We start from the raw sequence: 21166 nt of genomic DNA, 5'->3' as shown, positions 1-21166 counted from the left end.
GGCGTCGGTTAACACGAGGGTGGAACCTTGTGGAGTGTTGTGGAAAAGTACTTTGTGTCACTGGGCACGGGCTCATCCTTTTGAAGTTTGTGGTTCAAACTCAGCCTAGGCAGAAAAAAAATCCTATGAGACTCATCTTCAGCCAATCAGCAAAAAAGCCAGACTGTGGAGGAGAGGCTCAAGAAGTAGAGCGCAGCCTTGAGCGAAAAAGCCAAGCAAGAGGTTGAGACCCAGAGTTCAAGCCCCGATACTGGCACAAGAACAAAAAGGAAAAAAGCCACCAAAGTCAAGGCGATCTGGCTGCCGTGTTAAGTCCATCTGTTTACCCCGAGTCATGGAAAAAGGAAAAAGGAGCATAAGCAAGGGCTGGTGGCCCAAAGCCACCAACTAGGAGCCCTGTTTGTTGTTGGTCGTGGGACTTGAACTCAAGGCCTAGGCAGTGTCCCTTTGAACTACAGTGCCACTGCCAGTTTTCTGGTGGTTCACTGGAGATGGTCTCACGAACTTTCCTGCCAGGGGCTGGCTTTGAACAGTGACCCCCCGACTTGGGATCTCAGCCTCCTGAGTAGCTAGGATTACAGGTGTGAGCCGCCAGTACCTGGCCGCAAGCCACCCGCTAGCGTGCTCCCTGAGGAGGTTGCCCCCATCACCAGGGGTAGGCATGAAATTCGCAGTGCACACATGAAGGGTGTGGAGAGGAGGATGGGTAGGTCGAGTCCAGCAACTACCCCATGGCCCTTCATCAGTTCTAGAAGCTCAAGGCTGAACACTCCAAAATGGAGTGGAGGAGCTATTTCACTGATAGTGTTTACAATGTACAGCTTCCTTTTACCCTGTAGCAGAGCATCTGTACAAGTTGGGGAGCGTGGGAAGCGGGGCTCATCTCTGGCAGGGCCTCTGAGGGCTTTGGTTCGAGGGACGCCACCTGCTTTAGTTCCTACCGGGGTTTCTCCGCTTCTGCGGCATTCTCATGAGGATTTCCTCCATTGCTCCATTCCCACATCGCTTGATACTCGGGCAATCCCTCCTTCACCTCTGCTCATCAGCAGGGACCAAACTTAGTATTTTTTTGCCAGTCCTGGGGCTTGGACTCAGGGCCTGGGCACTGTCCCTGGCTTCTTTTTACTCAAGGCTAGCACTCTGCCACTTGGGCCACTTCCAGCTTTTTCTGTGTATGTGGTGCTGAGGAATCAAACCCAAGGCTTTGTGCATGCTAGGCGAGCACTCTATCGCTAAACCACATGGACCTTCTGCTCTGGTAATCCGCCAAGCCCTGCCACTAGTCCAGGGAGGGTCAGCAGCGCCCCCTGCAGGTTCTCCTTGGCTGACTCAAGTGAACTTGGTACACAACAGGAAGAATCCTAGAGGCGGATGGATGGCTGGTTAGCAGCCAGGGCAGGTACCCGGGAAGCGGCCAAGGGCAGGATGGACAAAAGCTACTACAGCTCAGATTAAGAACCCTAAAATTGTGTTATTTCTAACATTTCAAGTGTGGGTCCCTTCTTAGAATCCTCTTCTACATGGCCCCAACTTCAAGCTGTTGCAAATCTTTCCTAGAAAGCGAGAGGTTTAAAAAAAAGAATTCACATACTGCTCACAAGCATCTTGTGGGTCAGGCAAGCCAGGTTTGAAGAGGCCCATTCTTAATTTTTTTTTGCCGGTCCTAGGCCGTGAACTCAGGGCCTGAGCACTGTTCCTGGCTTCTTCTTGCTCAAGGCTAGCACTCTGCCACTTGAGCCACAGCGCCACTTCTGGCCATTTTCTGTATATGTGGTGCTGAGGAATCGAACCCAGGACCTCATGTATACGAGGCAAGCACTCTTGCCACTAGGCCATATTCCCAGCCCCTTAAATTTTTTTTTGCCAGTCCTGGGGCTCGGATTCAGGGCCTGAGCACTGTCCCTGGCTTCTTTTTTGCTCAAGGCTCGCACTCTACCACTTGAGCCACAGCGCCACCTCCAGTTTTTTCTGTTTATGTGGTGCAGAGGAATCGAACCCAGGGCTTTGTGCATGCTAGGCGAGCACTCCACCACTAAGCCAAGCCCTATTCCCAGCCCTGAAGAGGCCCATTTTACAATCACTCACACACTGATTTGTCAAACATTTATTGAGCACTGTTCCCGGGCCAAGCACGGAGCCAGGTGCTGATATAACAATGATTGCAAACAAGTCTCTCAAGGAGCTCACAGTCTAATGGTAAACTACTGAGTAAACTGAGGCACAGAGTGGTAAATGACTGACCCACTGAGGTAGAAAGAGCTAGGTGCTTGGAAAATTGGGACTAGAACTAGACAGAGGGCAGGAGGCAATTCATAGGAAGAGGACCCCTCTGATGGAGGACCGAGGCTGCACACAGAAACCTTCTGAAATCTGTGGGCAAAAAGCTTCATGTAGTGCCCAATTGCACCATGACTGAAATTCAGTGGATTAATCTGTTCCCTTGGGACATTTCTCTCCTGGCCCTAAAAGTGTTGGGGACAGGCCGCCACACTACTGGGACAAAGTGACTTGCAGGCAGCTGGAAATCAAGAAGGATCTGACCTCCACTTCGGCCCCGGGAGCCACATTGAAAAACTTGGATGAATCCATGAACTTAGAGGTACCAGCGCACTTCCCCGGGGAGAAGCGCGGGAAAGCTCTCCTGTCACCCTCGTCCTGAGGGTTCTAATAAGTTAGAGATAGCAAGGACACTAGAGCACTTGTCTGTCACTTTTCATACACACATTATTTGAGCTGTACAGGGGTAAAAAGCGCCACTCAGACATATTTCATCAGTGACCTAAACATGATACAGATATCTACAAAGGCATCGCCCTGAGACGCGCGGGCGACACTGCACTGCACACGGGAGCCAGGGTAAGGCAATTTCCTTTGTGATGTAGCACATCACCCTTTGGGGAAGGACAGCGTCCACGCGGCGCTGTCTGTGCCTGGCCTCCACATGTGTCCGTGACCCAGTCTTTGGAGGAGGCCAGGCGTCTAGTTCACTGGCAACAAGCAGTGAATAATCAGAGCTGCTTTCCGATGCAGAAGCCATAATTCTTCAGAAATCTAGGAAGGGAGCCACGCAGAGCCACTCCTGCCCTCGGCGCTGCCTGCTGCTGACGGCGAAGGAGTGCACTTTGTGGGTGACTTATTGCTCTGAGAATCACGTCGATGCGTAATTCATCCGCGGGGGAGGCTCCAGAGAACCACGGTCCAGTTCTCAAAGGCCATCACTGCTCGCTTCAGGCGACTCTTCCTTCACTTTATTGATTTTCTTCTGAGAAAAGGACACAGAGGAAGAAAAAAACAATCTAAGTGATGGCTCAAAAGGCAGGCAGGTAACCGAGCATGCAATTCAACTACTCAAAACAATGACGAAGTGAAGGCCTGCCACAGTATTTCTACTTGCTGGAGAGGCAGCTTGCTGGAGGATCATAGTTTGAGGCTGGTTGGGCAGAAAGGTGAGCTCTTTTATCAAGCAGTAGCGGGGTGCTGTGCTGTGCATGTTATCCCTGCTCTACAATGCAAAGTGTTAAATAAGTGGGTCATAGTCCAGGCACAAAATGCAACCCATTTCACAAATAACCAGTGTAAAAAGCTGTTGGAGGTGTGGGCCAACGGTAGACAGCCTGCCTAGTAGGCACGAGGAGGAGTTCAAACCCTAGTAGTGCTGGAAAATGAAAAGAATCACAGTGAAGAACCCATACCCCAGCCAGGCACGAATGCCTCATGCGTGTAATCCTATCTCCTCGAGAGGCTGAGACCTGAGAACCATGATTCAAAGCCAGCCCAGGGGCTGGGAATGTGGCTTAGTGCTAGAGTACTTGCGTAGCATGCATGAAGCCCTGGGTTCGATTCCTCAGCACCACATAAACAGGCAAAGCCAGAAGTGGCACTGGGGCTCAAGTGGTAGAGGGCTCAAGACTAGCAAAAAGAAGCCAGGGACAGTGCTTGGGCCCTGAGTCCAAGCCCTGAGACAGGCAAAAAAACAAAAAAAGCAAAACAAAACAGGGAAAAAAAACACTACCATTTGAGACTATCGCAAAAAAAATAAATAAATAAAGGTCAAAGCCAGCCTAGGCAAGAAAGCCTGTGACTCTTACCTCCAATTAACCACCAAAAAAGCCAGAAGTGGAGCTCAAGTGGTGGAGTGCTAGCCTTGAAAGGTCAGGACAGCACCAGAGTTCAAAGCCCAACAAAACCCATACTTGCATGGTAACGGCAGAAAGCTCACGTTTCCCGTCTCAAGAATAAACAGCAAATCCAAGTTGCAGTTGGGAAGCAGCTCTGAGAACGCACCTTCCTTTCCTGTTCAGACACCCCCACCTGCTGGCCCGACTGCAGGACCAGCTACAGTGCTGCTTCCAGTTATCACAACGGTGTGAAACTCAACTACAAAGTCTGAAAAATTCGAAGCCACCCAGGAAGAATGAGTCTGCAAACTTTTTTTCCCTCAGCGCCAGCAATCAGGGCCTGGGCTCTGACCTTCAGCTTCTCTGCTCAAGGCTGGCACAGACTGCCACCTGACCCACAGATCCACTCTGACTTTCGGTGGCTAACTTAAGATGGAGTCTCATGGGCTTTCCTGCCTGGCCTGGCTTTGAACTGCAATCCTCAGATCCCAGCCTCCTGAGTAGCTGGGATGACTGAAAAATCACTGGTGTCTGGCTTTGCAAAAAAAAATTTTTTTTAAACGTGAAGTTATTGTGGATAAGAAGAGTAGAAATAAACTTTTGGTTTGGCTGGTCTTTTTCTTTTTCTTTTTTTTTTAATATATATTTTTTTATTATTAATTGAACATAAATTTTTTTACAAGGTGTTGTGCAAAGAGGGTGCAGTTACATAGTAGGGCAGTGTGTACATTTCTTGTGATATCTTACAACCTGTTTTTCTATCCCTTGTCTAGGTCAGGTAGACCCATATGCAATATACAATGTATCAAGCACATATACAGTGTTCACAGACTTGGTCTCTACTGTCTCTCCGTCTCCCTTTGTTAACAGTCATATATCAGGGAGATCATGCCCCTTTGTTTTCTGTGTTCTAGGCTTGTCTCACTCAACATTATTTGTTTGAGTTCTGACCATTTCCCTGTGAATAACAATATTTCACCATTCCTAATCACTATGTAGTATTCCATTGTGTATAAGTACCATATTTTTTGGATCCATTCATCTGTGGAGGGGCATCTGGGTTGTTTCCATATTTTGGCTATTGTGAATTGTGCCGCGATAAACATGGAAGTACAAATGTCTTTTTGATATCTTGGGTTTTGCTGTTCAGGATAGTTGCCTAGGAGTGGTATGGCTGGGTCATAGGGTAGGTCTATATTGAGCTTTTTGAGAAACCTCCATACTGTTCTCCAAAGTGGTTGTACTAATTTGCATTCCCACCAACAATGGAGAAGGGTTCCTCTTTCCCCACAGCCCCTCCAGCATTTGTGGTCTTTTTCTTGAGACAGAATCCCACTATCAGTCCAATTCTAGACTGGAACTTATGTGGTCTAGGCTGGCCTTGAACTTGAGATCCTCCTGCCTCTGCCTCCAGAGTGCTGGAACTGCAGATGTGCATCACCAAACCAAGCACAAAAAATACCTTAAAGGTTATGATATGCTTTAATATTATTAAACACCTAAAACTTCCTACAAAAGGTTCACTTACCTTTCCCAGAATCTTTCAGATGTGTGTCCTTAGACGAAGAGGTCCCGACTCCGTCGGCGGCCTTGCCCTTCACGTGGGCCTGCTCCACCTCACACAGGTACACGTCAATGGGCCCCTTCGTGCTCCGGATGTGTACCGTGATCGAGTCCTGCAAGGGACACACCAGAGATGATCAGAGCCTCGCCGTCACTCATTCACTTCCTGAAACCACAGGGGCTTCAGGAGCCCGATTCTAGCAAGTTCCTTTCTACCAGGCATTTCTTAGATGTGAGTCCAGCAAACCACCGACCAGTCTGAATTCAAACTGTGACTCAGGCTGCGATGGTTCCAGAGCCATGCCCTCAGTCAGTTCTCAGGAGCCCGGCTGTACCTGCTGACCCTGTACAGACAACATCCACCCTGGGGAGTCAAGGAACGCTGTGGTTTAACACGACTAAGCTGGATTTGGATATCTAAACCAATGGTAAGGCATGGAGATGGACTGAAGGACTGCTTGCTTGCCTGGTTGAAAAGAACTAAGATCAAATAAAAATAAACCTCAAGTCATTTATACACACTAGACTATCAAGGACTAGTAACTGTGATTTGTCACAGCTGGTGGCTTCATGCCTTCACTGAGGAAGGATTTCAATGCATTCGCAGTCAGTACTGAGGAAACTAGGTGCTCCTACCGAAAGCCAGGCCTGGCTCCTGAGGCATGGTTTGTTGTTTTTCTCCCTGAAGTTGGTTCGGCTCTACCCAGGCCCACTTCTTCCCTTCCACGTGGCCAGGCCGGAGAGTGCAGACCCCAGTGCCCCCCCCCCCCCCGTCACGGCAGCTGAGTGACGTGGCTTCTCAGCAGCTCCCCCAGCCTCATGCCCCCTTGCTGTGGGTGGCTGGCAGCAGGCAGGTGAGTTGCTGGACTCTTTCTGGACGGGCAGCCAGCTGAGACTTCCCCTCCCCATTGTCAGGGGTTGGCCGGGCTGGTCCACCGAGGGTGTGGCCACACTGTCCTAAATACTCGAGCCTGCCACTCGAGTGAGGGCAGATCTGCCCGAAGGCCCACCAGCCTCTCCCCAGACCCGCGGGGAGCCTGACTCCAGCAATCCCAGCAGGCTCGCACCCCACGCCCACGACGAGGGGCCAGCAGGGCCCAGCCTGCAGAGCTTCCACACAGGACGCGGAGGGGAGCCTGGCGACATTTAGCAATTACTGCCGGAAGCAGCTCACAGCACTGCCAAACCAGAAACCCGCTCAAGTAAGATTCATTTATTTTTATAACAAGTTTTGGCAGGGGCTGGGAATGTGGCTTAGCGGTAGAGTGCTTGCCTAGCGTGTATCTGAAGCCCTGGGTTCGATTCCTCAGCACCACATACACAGAAAAGGCTGGAAGTGGCGCTGTGGCTCAAGTGGCAGAGTGCTAGCCTTGAGCAAAAAGAAGCCAGGGACAGTGCTCAGGCCCTGAGCCCAAGGCCCAGGACTGGCAACAAAAAAGTTTTGGCATTGCTGGGTTGTGGCTCACATCTATAAACCTTAGCTACTGTGAGGCTGAGACCTGAAGATCAAGCTGAGGTCGGCCTCTGCAGAAAAGTCTGTGAAATTCTTATTTCCAATAAAAAAAAAAGTGGGGGGCTAGGTATGTGGCTTAGCCGTAGAGGGCTTGCCTCGCATGCATGAAGCCCTGGGTTCGATTCCTCAGCACCACATACACAGAAAAAGTTGAAAGTGGCGCTGTGGCTCAAGTGGTAGAGTGCTAGCCTTGCATGCAGAGAGGATCAGGGGTAGAGCCCGGGCCCGGAGTTCAAGCTCCGGGACTGGCAAAAAAAAAAAAGTGGGAAGTGGAGCTGGGTGCGCCCGCGGAGGTAGCATCCTAGAGGTGAAGGTAGGCTGCTCCAATGGAGCCAGAACCCACCACACACAGACAGTGGGGTGCTGGGGACAAAGGAAAGGGGGAGGCGCAAATATTCCTCACTCAGCAGCTATGAGCAGAGCCACGCCTACCAGGCTGTCAGGACTTGATCCCGTCATGACTCCATCCTTATAAAGCAGCTTCAGAGGATTTTCAATACAAACTTCCCTTCAGGGGAAAGCGAAGCAGCTAGCAGCTGACAAAACTATTCTCATTTACATAGAGATCTTACTTCCCAGATCACACAGGAAGTTCATTCCCTAAAGCCGCCCCTGGAACTGAGCTTACTTTTGGATCGTGAAGATCGAGGCCATGCTAGGGGCAGGTGGCTCAGTGACATAGATGATCGCTACTGAGCAAAAGAGCTCAGGGACAGTGCTTAGGCTATGAGTTCAAGCCCCACAACTAGCCAAAAAAGTAAAAGAAAGAAAGAAAAGAAAAAACTAAAGCAAAACAGGTCAGAGGGATGTCTCGTGGTAGAGCACCTGCCTCACAAGCCCAGGGCCCGGAGTTCAAGGCCCAGTGCTAAGAAAAAAATGGAAGCCAAATGGCCTGTTTGAATCTGGTTCTGTCACTCTGTGCTACTTAGAAACAAATGTGTCTTTCTGTGCCTGGATTTTCTCTCAAAAAGCTATAATGCCTACTTCGGTTTTCTGTGTTAGTCAAAACAAGTTAAAATGTCTGAGAGTCTCCAATAGGGGAGGGAGGGGGCTGGGGATATAGCCTAGTGGCAAGAGTGCCTGCCTCGGATACACGAGGCCCTAGGTTCGATTCCCCAGCACCACATATACAGAAAACGGCCAGAAGCGGCGCTGTGGCTCAAGTGGCAGAGTGCTAGCCTTGAGCGGGAAGAAGCCAGGGACAGTGCTCAGGCCCTGAGTCCAAGGCCCAGGACTGGCCAAAAAAAAAAAAAATAGGGGAGGGAGGGAGGGAAGGAGGGCAGGCCGGCCTTAGCCTCAGCCCCCCTCCCCCTCAGGCGCTGGGTGAGATGCAGGGCTACCTACCTCTCTGGGAGCTGGCACATCCAGCCTGGTTTCCTCGGGCGCCTTCACTGCAATGACGATCTGTTCGTGGAAGGCCCGGATGCTGTGAATGTCCTGATAGGTGACATAGGCCAGCGTGGGACGCAGTCAAGGACTCTAAGCAGAGCGCAGTAGCAGGTGGCTAACTTATCATGTACACTAATACAAAGGCAAGTGTTAGAGTAGCTTTCGATTGGAGGGTATACAGACTCACAATTAAGGAAAGTAGCTACAAAAGAATCATTCCATAGATATTTTAGTGTGTTTTGGGTTTCTTTTGTCCCTGGCTTCTTTCTGCTCAAGGCTAGCACTCTGCCACTTGAGCCACAGCGCCACTTCCGGCTTTTTTTCTATATATGTGGTGCTGGGGAATCGAACCCAGGGCTTCATGTATATGAGGCAAGCATTCTACCACTAGGCCGTATTCCCAGCCTATTTTAGTGTTTCATAAACTCTAAGATGCCTTTAAGTGGAACTACTGAGATTATGACAGTTTCTAGAGAAAATAAAGTCTATGTCCCTAACACAAACACAAGCCATAAAGGTGCGGTCCTCCCCATTTTTCTTTGCAGGATGTTACAGGAACAGTTGGTGCCCCAAATCCCACAATACACTAAGTGTTTTCTATACATTCAGACTTACGGCAGAGTCTTCTTCAGAAATCAGGTGCAGCCCAGCCGTGGTGACTCACACCTGTAATCCTAGCTAGCTACTAGGAGGCTGAGATCTGAGGATCATGATTTGAAGCCAACATGGGCTAGAAAAGACTATGAGACTCTTTATCTCCAATTAAGCACCAAAATTGGACTGGAGCTGTGGCTCAAGAGGTAAAAGCATTAGCCTTGTGTACAAAAGCTCAAGAACACAAAAGCTGAGTTCAAGCCCCAGAAATGGTACACTGGCACACACGTGCGTGCACACACACACACAATTAGACAAAACAGTTAATAAGCATAGTAAGTAGTTAATAACTTAAAACAAAATAGAACAAACAATTAAGATAACATATGAAAGTGATGGAAATTTATTTAAAACATGAATTGTTTCTGGACTCTTCCATTTAATATTTTTGACTGTGGGAAAGCAAAATCATAGAAAAGGAAACCCATTACAAAGGGTTATACTATTCCGTTACTACATGCACTTAGAAAAAACATTTGGGGTTTGGATGAGAATCCCCTATAACAAAAAGCAGAAAATCTACAAAACAAAAGAATCCCTTCGAGAAAAAGTTTTTTATTTTTATTTTTGGCCATCCTGGGGCTTGGACTCAGGGCCTGAGCACTGTCCCTGGCTTCTTCTTGCTCAAGGCTAGCACTCTGCCACTTGAGCCACAACGCCACTTCTGGCCATTTTCTGTATATGTGGTGCTGGGGAATCGAACCCAGGGCCTCATGTATACGAGGCAAGCACTCTTGCCACTAGGCCATATCCCCAGCCCAAGAAAAAGTTTTTTAAGGCTACCATTTATTCATGTATTTTCCTCTTCTAAAGGTGTTTCTCATCTTACTGTATGTTTTTTCATCCTGTTTTTATTGTATCACCTACAACTTGTGTTTTAGGTACTGCTCCAGTGGCAATTCATTCAACTTAGAAATAGATTGTATATATTTTGTGCCAGTACTGGGGTTTGGACTCAGGGCCTTGCGTTCTTAGTTGGGTTCTTTGCTCAGGGCTAGAGCTCTACCACTTGAGTCATGCCTCCACTTCCCAGAAATAAATTCTAGCTTATAAATTAGGGAGAACATGGTCAGGTGCTGGTGGCTCACACTGTAATCCAAGCTACTCAGAAGGCTGAGATCTGAGGATTGTGTTTTAAAGCCAGCTCAGGCAGGAAAGTCCAAGAGACTCTTATCTCCAATTAACTACCAGAAAACTGGGAATGGTGCTGAGGCTCAAAGTGTACAGCACTACTAGCCTTGAGCAAAAAATCTCAGGGGCAGCACCCCTGCCTTGAGTTCAAGCCCCATGACGGGCAAACAAACAAGTGGAAAACATGATTCGCAAACACCAACAACTACAGACCGTGCAATGTCAGCCTGGAATGTCAGTGAGCAGTTGAGATTGTCCCACAAAGCACCTTTAGGTGACAATGAGCTGTGGAGGCCACATCACAAAACCTTTCCTGGCTGAAGTATGTAAATTAAATCCCTAAGCTGCCCTAATACAGACTCTGCTTCGGAAGCAGACCTTTTCTAAAGGCACAGACTTTAAAGGATATCTCTCATTTTCCTTGTCGTTGGTTAGCTCTAACAGCTGCTGGGCACAGTCCTTGATTAACTCGTCCAAAGCATCTTCCATGGCGGACAGGTTGGAAAGCTCCTCCTGCAGCTTCTTTTGTTGGGGCATGGCTCCAAAGTTGTTAAAGTCAGACCCTCTTTAAAAGCAGAAGACAAGCATAGAACCCACCATTAACAATAGCTGTGATATGCAGAGTACTTGCAAGTCTACATAGGAAAACAAGGCTTAATGGCTATGATGTATAACAAGTGTTACTGTATATATTCTCTGGGTGTAATTATTCTTTTATTTTTTATTTTTGGCCAGTCCTGGGCCTTGGACTCAGGGCCTGAGCACTGTCCCTGGCTTCTTCCCGCTCAAGGCTAGCACTCTGCCACTTGAGCCACAGCGCCGCTTCTGGCCATTTTCTGTATATGTGGTGCTGGGGAATCGAACCTAGGGCCTCGTGTATCCGAGGCAGGCACTCTTGCCACTAGGCTATATCCCCAGCCCCTGGGTGTAATTATTTTAATCAGTTGTTTTTTCTTTCTTGCCAGTCCTGGGCTTGGACTCAGGGCCTGAGCACTGTCCCTGGCTTCTTTTTGCTCGAGGCTAGCACTCTGCCACTTGAGCCATAGCGCCACTCCTGGCCGTTTCCTATATATGTAGTGTTGGGGAATCGAACCCAGGGCATGCAGTCTTGCCACTAGGCCATATTCCCAGTCCTTAGTCAGTTTTTAATGCTGGTACTAGAGCTTGCTCTCAGGCCAGGTGCTGTTCCATAGCTTTATTTCCCCCTTAGCTTTCCTTAGCTTTATTTTTTTTTGCCAGTCCTGGGGCTTGAACTCAGGGCCTAGGCCCTGTCCCTGAGTTTCTTTTGCTCAAGGCTAGTGCTCTACCACTTGAGCCACAGCACCACTTCCGGCTCCTTGTTTATGTGGTACTGAGGAATTGAACTCAGGGCTTCGTGCATGCTAGGCAAGCACTCTACCATTAAGCCACATTTCTAGGCCTCCTTAGCTTTTTTTCCCCCATTTTATTGTTAAAGTGATATATAGAGGGGTTACAGTTTCATATGTAAGGCAGTGAGTACATTTCTTACCCAACTTGTTACCTCCTCCCTCATTTCCCCCTCTCCCCTCCCATGAGTTGTACAGTTGGTTTACAACAAGTTTTGCTATTGCATTGGTTTGTCTTTTTATCCTTTGTCTCTCGATTTTGGTATTCCCTTTCCCTTCCCTAGTTCCAATATACGTATATATAATATCCAGGGTACTAATATCAGTTATAGTGATATCAGGGTAAAACCATGGGAAAGACAAAAGAAAAAGGGCATAATTTCACATGTATGTTGAAAATAATGATAAACCACCCTCAGCTTTTTTGCCCAAGGCTGGTGCTCTATCACTTAAGTCACAGCTGGTTGAATGGAAGTCTCATGGACTTTCCCACCTGGTTTGGCTTTGAACCCCAATCCTCAGACCTTGGCTTCCCAAGTAGCTAGTGTGAGCCACCAGTGCCTGCCAGTTACTGTTCTTATCTAGTCTTTCATTATTTGTGGCTATTATTAGCTCCACCATGATATGACGGAGAATAACCACTGTGCACTTTCTTTCAATGTCTATGCACAATAAACAGAAAGCCTGCCCTCCTTGTTTGCAGGTCTTCCCCTGCCGGTCAGGCCTACTGCTAGTGGTTCAGAATGCTGAGATAAGTCCCCAAGTGAACATGTCCATAGCAGACCTGGCTTCTGTCTGTACTATGAACCCTTTCCTCCGATATTCAATTAGTTACTGTATGATCTTTGGGTTTTTACCTGCCTGAGAAACATCTCTAGGTGTGTATGCCGGAACTGCTTTTTTTTTCTGATTCCAAGTCATGGACTGCTGTAAATACTCCAGCTTTTCTCTTGTGTGTGAATGGACACATCTGCATGCCTACTCAACCTCGGGCCTCTTCTGTGGTCATCCTCAATCAAGCCGGCTCCTTAGCAGCGGCCTTTATTTGGAACACTGTCTTTTTTTTTGGTGCCGGTTCTGGAGCTTGAACTCAAGGTCTGGGTGCTAGCCCTGAGCTTCTTATTTGCTCAAGGCTAGCACTCAATCACCTGATCCACAGGTCCACTTCTGGCTTTTTGGTGGTTAATTGGAGCTAAAAGTCTCACAGCCTTTCCAGAGCAGGCTGGCTTTGAACTGTGATCCTCAGACGTCAGCCTCCTAAGTAACCAGGATTACAGGTGTCAACTACTGGCACCTGGCTGTCCCAAGTTTTCTCTTTACGTTCAGGGCAGTGTGCTCCAAAGCAATGTCTGGAGCCCAACAGTGTCACTCAGGGTACTTGCTGGGAATGCACATTCCTGCCCTGCCCCCAAGCCCCTGGATTGCCACCAGGGAAGGCATTCTAGGTGTTTATCACACTGTGCCTCTAAGAATCAGCTTTCAACTTTCACAGACTTTCTCTGTACCACTAAAGAAATACTTAAAAATTTTTCTATGTAATTAGATGTTTCCTTCTTATCATCTTGAAAAGCAAAAATCTAAACCTAATTATTTTACTCCATTTAGCTTTTCTGTGTCTGAATGATATCCTCTATCTATGGCACCTCCTGGTACTAAGCAGTAGGAACAATTTAAGTCCTCTGTGGGACAATGAAGGGAAATCTCCATTTTCTCAGTTCTCTTCTAACAAATGTTAGCGGGGTGTTGGTGACCTGTGCTTCTATTCCTGTCTATTCAGGAGCCTGAGATATGATAATCCTGGTTCAAAGACAGCCCAGAAAGCAAAGTCCATGAAACTTTTATCTGCAAGTAATCACCAAGAGGCCACCAGTTAAAGTGGTTGAGTACCAGCCTTGAGCAAAAACAGCTAAGAAGAGAGCATGAGTCCCTGAGTTCAAGTCTCAGTACCAGTATACACATAAAAAGAACGGCATCTTAACTGTTTTATATTGCTAATTGGGCAAGGGTGAAATTGTCAGGGAAGAGCAATGAGACCAACTCACATCCATCGAATGTGGTTCTTCGATTTTTTTTTAACCAGGTCAATTCCATCTAAGACATTGGTGATGTCGTACACTCTTCGTTTCCGCACACCCAGTTTCGTTGCAACCTTGTTTAGGTCAAGAATGCCCCCAGGAGCAGATCTGACAAGATCCATAAATTTTCGAGTTAAATAAACCAGTGAAACATCAAAACGAGGTCTCTTCACTGTTAGCGCTTCTGGGAAACAAAATAAACACATTTATACAATTTTAAGTTAACATTCTCATTTCATTTAAGCAACTGCTTATTTTTTCTGATTGGAAAACAAACACCCATGGAAATTCCCTGTGCTGACCAGATCTGAGCTAATTTCTATGAAGTAAATTTCTCTAACTGGGTAAAAAATGTATTGGCTTATCCCAGGTCTAAACAAAGCCGTTATTTTCAATAAAAGTGTTAGAGCTATGCCACCAGCCTCTATCAAGCACACCCATTCTGAGAAGTCTACTCTCTTCTCTGAGTAGCAGGCTTACCTTTGTATGTACATCCCTGGTCAGGAATAGAATTAGGAATGCTTTTTTTTTGGCCAGTCCTGGGGCTTGAACTCAGGGCCTGAGCACTGTCCCTGAGTTTGTTTTGCTCAAGGCTAGCACTCTAGCCACACCACCACTTCTGGCCTTTGCTGTGAATGTGGTATTGAGGAGTCGAACCCAGGGCTTCATTCATGCTAGGTAAGCACTCTACCACAAAGCCACATTCACAGCCCTAGGAGTGATTTTTAAAACTGAATTTCACCACTGGTGTTAAAGAATCAATTAGAAAGCAACGGATGGGACTTGGTGTTTACTATTTTTCATGTTTTTGTCTATGTCACAGTTCAGCAAAGGCCCAAACTAATCTTCCATTTGGACACTTACATCTGAAGAAAAGTGTTCAATCCATTTATTATGACACTCACTACTATTCCTGTACTGACAGTGAACGTACGAGGGGGGCTCCAACACTCACCTTCCTTCAAATGACATGAGGTATTCACTCATAGCACCCCAGCACCCAGTGTGTCATTAGGGATGGGGTTTGGGGGTTCTTTGTTTTTTTTTTTGAGACAGGGTCCTCTTATGTAGCCCAGACCAGGTATTTACAATCCTCCCATCTCACACAGTCTCCAGTGCAGGGGTTATGGGTATGGGCTACCATGCTGGCTTTGTAGATAGAGATTTTATTTTATTTATTTTTTTATTTTTTTATTTTTATTTTTTTTGGCCAGTCCTGGGGCTTGGACTCAGGGCCTGAGCACTGTCCCTGGCTTCTTGTTGCTCAAGGCTAGCACTCTGCCACTTGAGCCACAGCGCCACTTCTGGCCATTTTCTATATATGTGGTGCTGGGGAATTGAACCCAGGGCCTCATGTATACGAGACAAGAACTCTTGCCACTAGGCCATATCCCCAGCCCCTAGATAGAGATTTTAAAAACCAAAATTAGGAACAGAGCAGTTTATATTATATTCTTTCTTTCTTTCGTGTGTGTGTGTGTGTGTGTGTGTGTGTGTGTGTGTGTGTGTGTACAGAGCCCTTAAACTCCAGTCCTGGGCTTGAACTCAGGGTCTGAGCACTGTCCCTTAGCTCTTTTGCTCAAGGCAATGCTTTACCACTTGGGCCACAGTTCCACTTCTAGCTTTTTGCTAGTTAACTGGAGATAACAGTCTCGTGGGCTTTCCTGCCCATGAATGCTGATTCTCAGATCTCAGCCTCCTGAGTAGCTAGAATTACAGGCATGAGTCACTGGTGTCTTGAACTTTATTCTTTTAATATGCAAACACATGGCTGCATATTTAACATCTTGGGAGTCTTTGTTCAAGCTATCCTAATACTGGAAACTGTCTCAACTTTACTATTTTGCATTGTAATTCAATTAACTTCTTTACTACAAAATTATCCTATATACCCTTAATTCTTTTCTTGAAGCAAATTCCAGGATGTGGAACTGAGGTGTGAAGTATTTTAAGAGACTTTAGGACGTTGAGCTGCTAGGCTCAGTTCTACATGCAGCGTAAGGCTGCTTCTCACATCTCAATTTGACACGCGGCAAGCAGAGGACCAAGTGGCATTAAAACCATGGCGCGCCCAGGACCCCATGCATGGCGTAGGGTCAACAAGGGAAAAGGGCCCCGGAGCCATGGGGATGAGGCTGCAAGGGAGCAAGACCAAACCTTCCAGGGCCTTGTCTGTTTATTCTTCTCCACTGTCTGGTAGAGAACGCTTCTAAAGAACTCCCAATCTGAGGAGTCAGGACGCAGGATAAAAAGCCCACGCCTACACTGGGAGGATGGCACTGGCAGGATGATGGGAAGCAGGGGGGCCCACATAGAAGAATCCCACCACCCCAGCCTGGGAGTCAGACTGGAGCGGAGCAGCCGTCTCACACAGAGTCAGGGCTGTGGGATCTCCAGGCAGCGCTAACAGAACCGGACTTTGACCTTGAGCAACTTATCAACCTCACTGCTCACTTTGCTCCATTATGAAGATGATCATAATCCAGAATCCTATTATGAAGTGCTGTTGCAGGAACTCATGAAAAAACGTTAACACAGTGCCAAGCACTGCATGAGAGCAGTGGATGTTGGCTATCACTGTAAGTCAGTGGTATGGGCACTGGGAGAGTAACACCTCAAAGGGAACTGAACTTGGTGACCAACTAGAGGGGACACTGAGGTAGGAGCCGAGGGAAAATTGATTTATGATTTATATCTGGTCACCTCTGTTCTAAAAAAAAAATGGATAAAAATGAGACCAAATTAACAAGAAATGGAGCAGGGGGGGGAGGGGAATCTATCACAAAGATCTCCCAGCACTGTAAATGTCCCCCAAAGCAGGCCACGTCAGAAGGGTTGAGGGAACCCCAGGAAACCAAGCAGGCAGGGGCCTGACCTCAGGTTCATGACCCAGCTACCCCCAATTCTGGTGGCAGCAACCAAATTCCTCTCACAGAGAATTACAGAAAAATACCCTCAAACAAGTATCATTTCTTTTATTTTAAACTGACAAATAGCAATTTTATCTACTTCTACATATAATGTGCTATTCTAACATATGTTTACATGGAATCTAATCAAGCTGATTAGCAACTCGATGGCTCAAATACCTATCATTTCTTTGTATGAACAGGTCAAATCCCAACTTCCAGCTATTTGGAAATAACCCATTTGCACAATCAGCATGCTATGCAACAGAACACAGAAACTCTACCTGCAGTCCAACTGAGACTTTAGCTTACCCCTCCCTTTTCCTGCCACTCTACCCCTTTCCCTCCTTGCCGCTTCTCATAGACTCTTCTAGATTCTATCTGTAAGATCATAGGCAATTTATGATAGTTCTATTGTTTTTTGTTTCCCCTTCTGGGTGCCAGTCCTGGAGCTTGAACTCAGGGCTTGGGAGCTGTCCTTGAGCTTCTTTTGTGAAAGGCTAGCACTGTACCACTTGAGCCACAGCGCCCCATCTGGCTTCCTCTGAGTAGTTTACTGGCGATAAGTCTCACAGTCTTTCCTGCCCAGGCTGGCTTTGAACCTCCATCCTCAGATCTCAGCTTCCTGAATAGCTAGGATTACGGGCGTGTGCCATCAGTACACAATACCTAGGGCTTTTGACTTTATGAAGTTTAAAATATAAAACCTGAAATCTTTTGGCAATCAACTTACTTCTCATGGACACATATTGCACACTGTCTTCTAAATTAATCCTTATTTTTGATGGCTAGAAAAAAAAGAAGATATAAAAATTAAACAGCAGTTTAAAAACAACGCAAATCAAGAGCATTTTACTTTATAATATGAAGACTTTTATTTTCCCCCCATACTGAGGTAGTAATGTGCATGTAAGGAAAGTCATATTCAGAAACTATATTCTAATTGTAATCATATCTGACCACATGTCCCAGACTACAGCCTCCCAAGGTAAGAATAGCAGTGGGGGAGGGGGTGGATGCATGCAAATTCATTACTGAACAATCTGTTGACAGCACCAGGTGTTGGGGACAAAGGGAACACAAGGTCAGGACACCACACCCAACACTGGAAGGCTCAGGAGAGGTGACCAACTGTCTAGAGAAGCAAAACAAATGCTTGCCCAGGCTCTTTAAGAACCAGAGATTCTGAGCTTTTCTAGCAAGGCACGCCCTCCCAGTAGCATTTTATAGATCCCCCCCCCCCCCAGCTGAGGACGAACTCCAGGCCTTGCACTCACCAGGCAGGCGCTCTTCCGCTGAGCTAAATTCCCAGGCCCCCCTGCCCCCCCCCCCCGTAGCATTTTAAACAAGGGAAAATAGGGCTTGTAGGGTGGGTTTAACTGAAAACTCTGCTATTGGAGAAATAAAGTTCTGTTAGGTTCCCAAACATAGCGGCAGTTCCATTACCAATGCTCACCATTAACTTGACAGCCACCAATTTTCTATGAACTAGTAGTAATAGGGTGTCCTTTCCTTTTTTGCAAAAAAAAATGAATAAATCCTAAATATGAAATAGCAACCCCTATTAACCTTGTGCTTGGAAAGAAGTGACATGAATCTTGTCACTTGCACCTCAGTGAAGATGGGTCTAATAAAGAAAAAGTGGGAAACCCAACTCCACGGGTGCTCTAAGAAGAGATAAAACTGAGGTACCAGCCAGGGAAATCATACAAGGGTCACCAGACAGGGGCCCAAGGCTGAGCCCTGGTGGAAAAGCCGGACTCTGCCTCAACAGTAACCTATGTGGAGCGAAGGGGAGACAGGAGCCATTACCAGAATGAAGGTATGAAGAAGACACATAGCACCTAAGAGCCCACCATGGCCAGGCTACTTTCCTGACTGGTTTGCTGCTGGCAGAGGGGATGGATGAACAACACGGTACGGTCAAGTGGAGCCGCCTGGACTTTGTCACAACCAGGCCGACAATCACCAAAGACTTCTGAATGTCACTCTAACACAGTCAAGTCAATGATTTAGAAATACAGGATGAGGCCAGGCGCTGGTAGTTCATGCCTGTAATCCTAGCTACTCAGGAGGCTAAGATCTGAAGTTCATGGTTCAAAGCCAACCTGGACAGGTAAGTCTGTGAGACTCTTACCTCCAATTAACCACCAGAAAAACCAGAAGTAGCATGGTGGTTCAGAGCAGCAGGGCGCTAGCCTTGAGAAAAAGGAGCTCAAGGACAGTACCCAGGCTCTGAGTTCAAGCCTCAGGACAAAAAGGAAAGTAAAACAAAAAACAAGAGAATACGTAGGGCAGCAATACGGCAGAAGGCCTGGGGGGCAGGGTGGAGGTCAGGAGAGCAGCAAAGAAGCTCTTGGTTTCTGTCAGTGCTATAAATCCTTGGCATGAGACTCCCTAGAAAGTGAACTTGAGGTAGACTCCCACTGGAAAATTAGGTTAGACTTGAAAGGAACATGTGTGCACTGCTGGCACCAGGAACGCCCGCTTTGGGGGCAGAGACCATGGCTAGGAACTCTCCACACCACAGACATGCCATTTACAAACATGGCATCTGACACCAGGACCCTGACCAGCCCAAAGTAACCAACCGTCATTGCTTACTTTATATTTAACCCTTGACCTCATACAGTGTGACACAAGGGCTGGCTACTGTAGTGAGATTCTTGTACACGTGTGCACATGGGACATGTGCATAGGCACATGGGGTATTGGGGCTTGAACTCAGGGCCAGGGTTCTGTCCTTTAGCCCAACATGTGGCTCAAGTGGTAGCGTGTTAGCCTTGAGCAAAAAGAAGCTCAGGGACAGTGCTCAGGCCCTGAGTCCAAGCTCCAGGACTGGCAAAAAGAAAAAAAGATACAGACGACACCAATACAGATGGGGTCAATCAGGAAGGCACCAATACACACAGTGACCAAGCAGAGGCCAGCGACTGAACTCCCTCAGGAGGAAATGCAGAGAGAGAACCCTGAAAACACCATCATATCTGCAAAGGGCAAGAGGACAAATGGGGGTGCACGAGGGCCTCCAGCTCCAGCAGCCACTGGGGCCACAACTACAGAAAGTGAGGATGGAAACTGCTGCTAGGCTCGCTGAGTCTGCTGGGGACCCCCGGTCAGAACGCTCAGCACGGCATGATGAAGTGATAATCAAGGGAGACAGAGTGGGCATAAACTATCTTTGTTCAGAAGTCTGGCTGGGAAAGGAGAGACAGGTAATTAGGAGGGCATGTGAGATGAGAGATGTGGATTTAGTTTGCTATTTAAGTCAAGGACTTGGCATCTGGAGGCAAGTGGTCGGCGGTTCATGGAGGCTTCTCCACTTTCCTAATCAGGAGCCAGCCACTAACATATCCCAGTCTGTCTGGCAACTGTAAAACAAAAATAGTCTCTGGGGACTGCTGTCGGGACTTTAATAATGGGCATGGGACCTGCGCATGACTTGGGACATACTGAGTTATTACTTGTTGAGGGAGAAACACAGAAGAGGGAAGATTTGATCGGGAGTCCCACGAGCCACGGCTACACAGCGTTTAGGGTACACGCAGAAGGACATTATTCCCACGCGAGGGGGCCCACGGGTCCCCGGGGCCTTGAACTTGGGGGCCCGGGTGCTATCCAGCTTTCTCTGCTCAGGGCTGGCTGGCGTCCTTACCACTTGGGCCACACCTCCACGTCCAGCATTTGTGGGGGGGGGGGGTGCTTCATGGGAGATAAAGAGTCTCTCGGGCCTGGCTTCGAACCACGGACCCTCAGACCTCAGCTTCCTGAGTAGCCAAAAATCACTTTCCTTCCCCCCCCCTCCGCCCCCATCCCCACCCACCCCCCAGTCCATCGGGGCAGGTGACAAGTTTGGGGTGGGGAAGGAGGAGAACACACGGCAGGCTGCGCGGGCCGGGGGAAGGGGGTGCGGCCCGGCCCCGCGCCGGCGGCAGCGGGAACAGGTGCCGCGGGGGAGGGGGGCGAGGGGGAGGGCGGGGCCCCGGGGGGGGGACACCGGGGGCCCCCGCCGCCCTTACCAGCAGGCTGTCCACGTTGATGGGGTCCCGGCAGCGGCGGCGCACCGTCTCCTGCGCCGGGTCCACCAGCAGGCTGGGCAGCCTCCGCGCCGGCTGACTCATGCTGCCCGCCGCCCGCCCGCCCGCCCCGGCCCGGCCGCCCGGCCCCGCGCCTCGCGCCGCCTCGCGCCGCGCGCTCTCCCGCCCGCCCGCCCCGGCCGGCGCCGGCCCCGCTCCGGTCCGCGACGCTGCCGCCGCCGGGCTGGGCCGCCCCGCCTGCCGAACCACGCGCCGCGGCCCCGCGAGCCCGACCGCCGCCGCCGCCGCTGCCGGCGCCAGGGGCCGCGAGGGGACGAGGGCGACCCGCGGCGCTCAGGACGCCGGGCCCGCCATGTTCCCGCCTGCGCGGCGCACGGGCCCCTCCGCGCATGCGCGCCGCCGGGCGCGCC

General features: G+C 48.6%; 1 protein-coding gene across 3 annotated transcripts; it reads right to left on the bottom strand.

Moving 5' to 3' along the window:
• Positions 1-2089: 2089 nt before the first annotated feature.
• On the bottom strand, positions 2090-20884 carry E2f6 (E2F transcription factor 6). Of its 3 annotated transcripts, XM_048353407.1 has the most exons (8): positions 20805-20881; positions 20739-20773; positions 17453-17507; positions 13778-13994; positions 10778-10933; positions 8539-8653; positions 5647-5794; positions 2090-3262 (listed from the first exon to the last, which is right to left on the bottom strand). In XM_048353407.1, exons 3-8 carry the CDS (start codon positions 17457-17459, stop codon positions 3249-3251), a joined length of 657 nt encoding a protein of 218 aa, XP_048209364.1. In that variant the 5' UTR covers positions 17460-17507; positions 20739-20773; positions 20805-20881; the 3' UTR covers positions 2090-3248. The 3 variants fall into 3 exon arrangements, with proteins under 3 accessions (XP_048209364.1, XP_048209362.1, XP_048209363.1); XM_048353405.1 differs by having other exon boundaries at positions 20739-20884; XM_048353406.1 differs by lacking the exon at positions 20739-20773 and having other exon boundaries at positions 20805-20809.
• Positions 20885-21166: the final 282 nt, after the last annotated feature.

The sequence above is a fragment of the Perognathus longimembris genome, chromosome 8 (genome assembly GCF_023159225.1).
Source record: "Perognathus longimembris pacificus isolate PPM17 chromosome 8, ASM2315922v1, whole genome shotgun sequence".
Taxonomy (NCBI): Eukaryota; Metazoa; Chordata; class Mammalia; order Rodentia; family Heteromyidae; genus Perognathus; species Perognathus longimembris.
The sequence above is the reverse complement of the archived record's forward strand: the minus strand, read 5'-3'. Positions and strand labels throughout refer to the sequence as shown.

Bases quoted from the DNA above. Each gene is read 5' to 3' on its own strand.
- E2f6 (XM_048353405.1), bottom strand. From the start codon at position 20,840: ATGAGTCAGCCGGCGCGGAGGCTGCCCAGCCTGCTGGTGGACCCGGCG. The intron at 17,508-20,738 runs GTAAGGGCGGCG...TTTTTTTTCTAG, and splicing joins TCAACGTGGACAGCCTGCTG to CCATCAAAAATAAGGATTAA. The intron at 8,654-10,777 runs ATATCCTTTAAA...ACTGCGTCCCAC, and splicing joins AACGACAAGGAAAATGAGAG to GCTGGCCTATGTCACCTATC.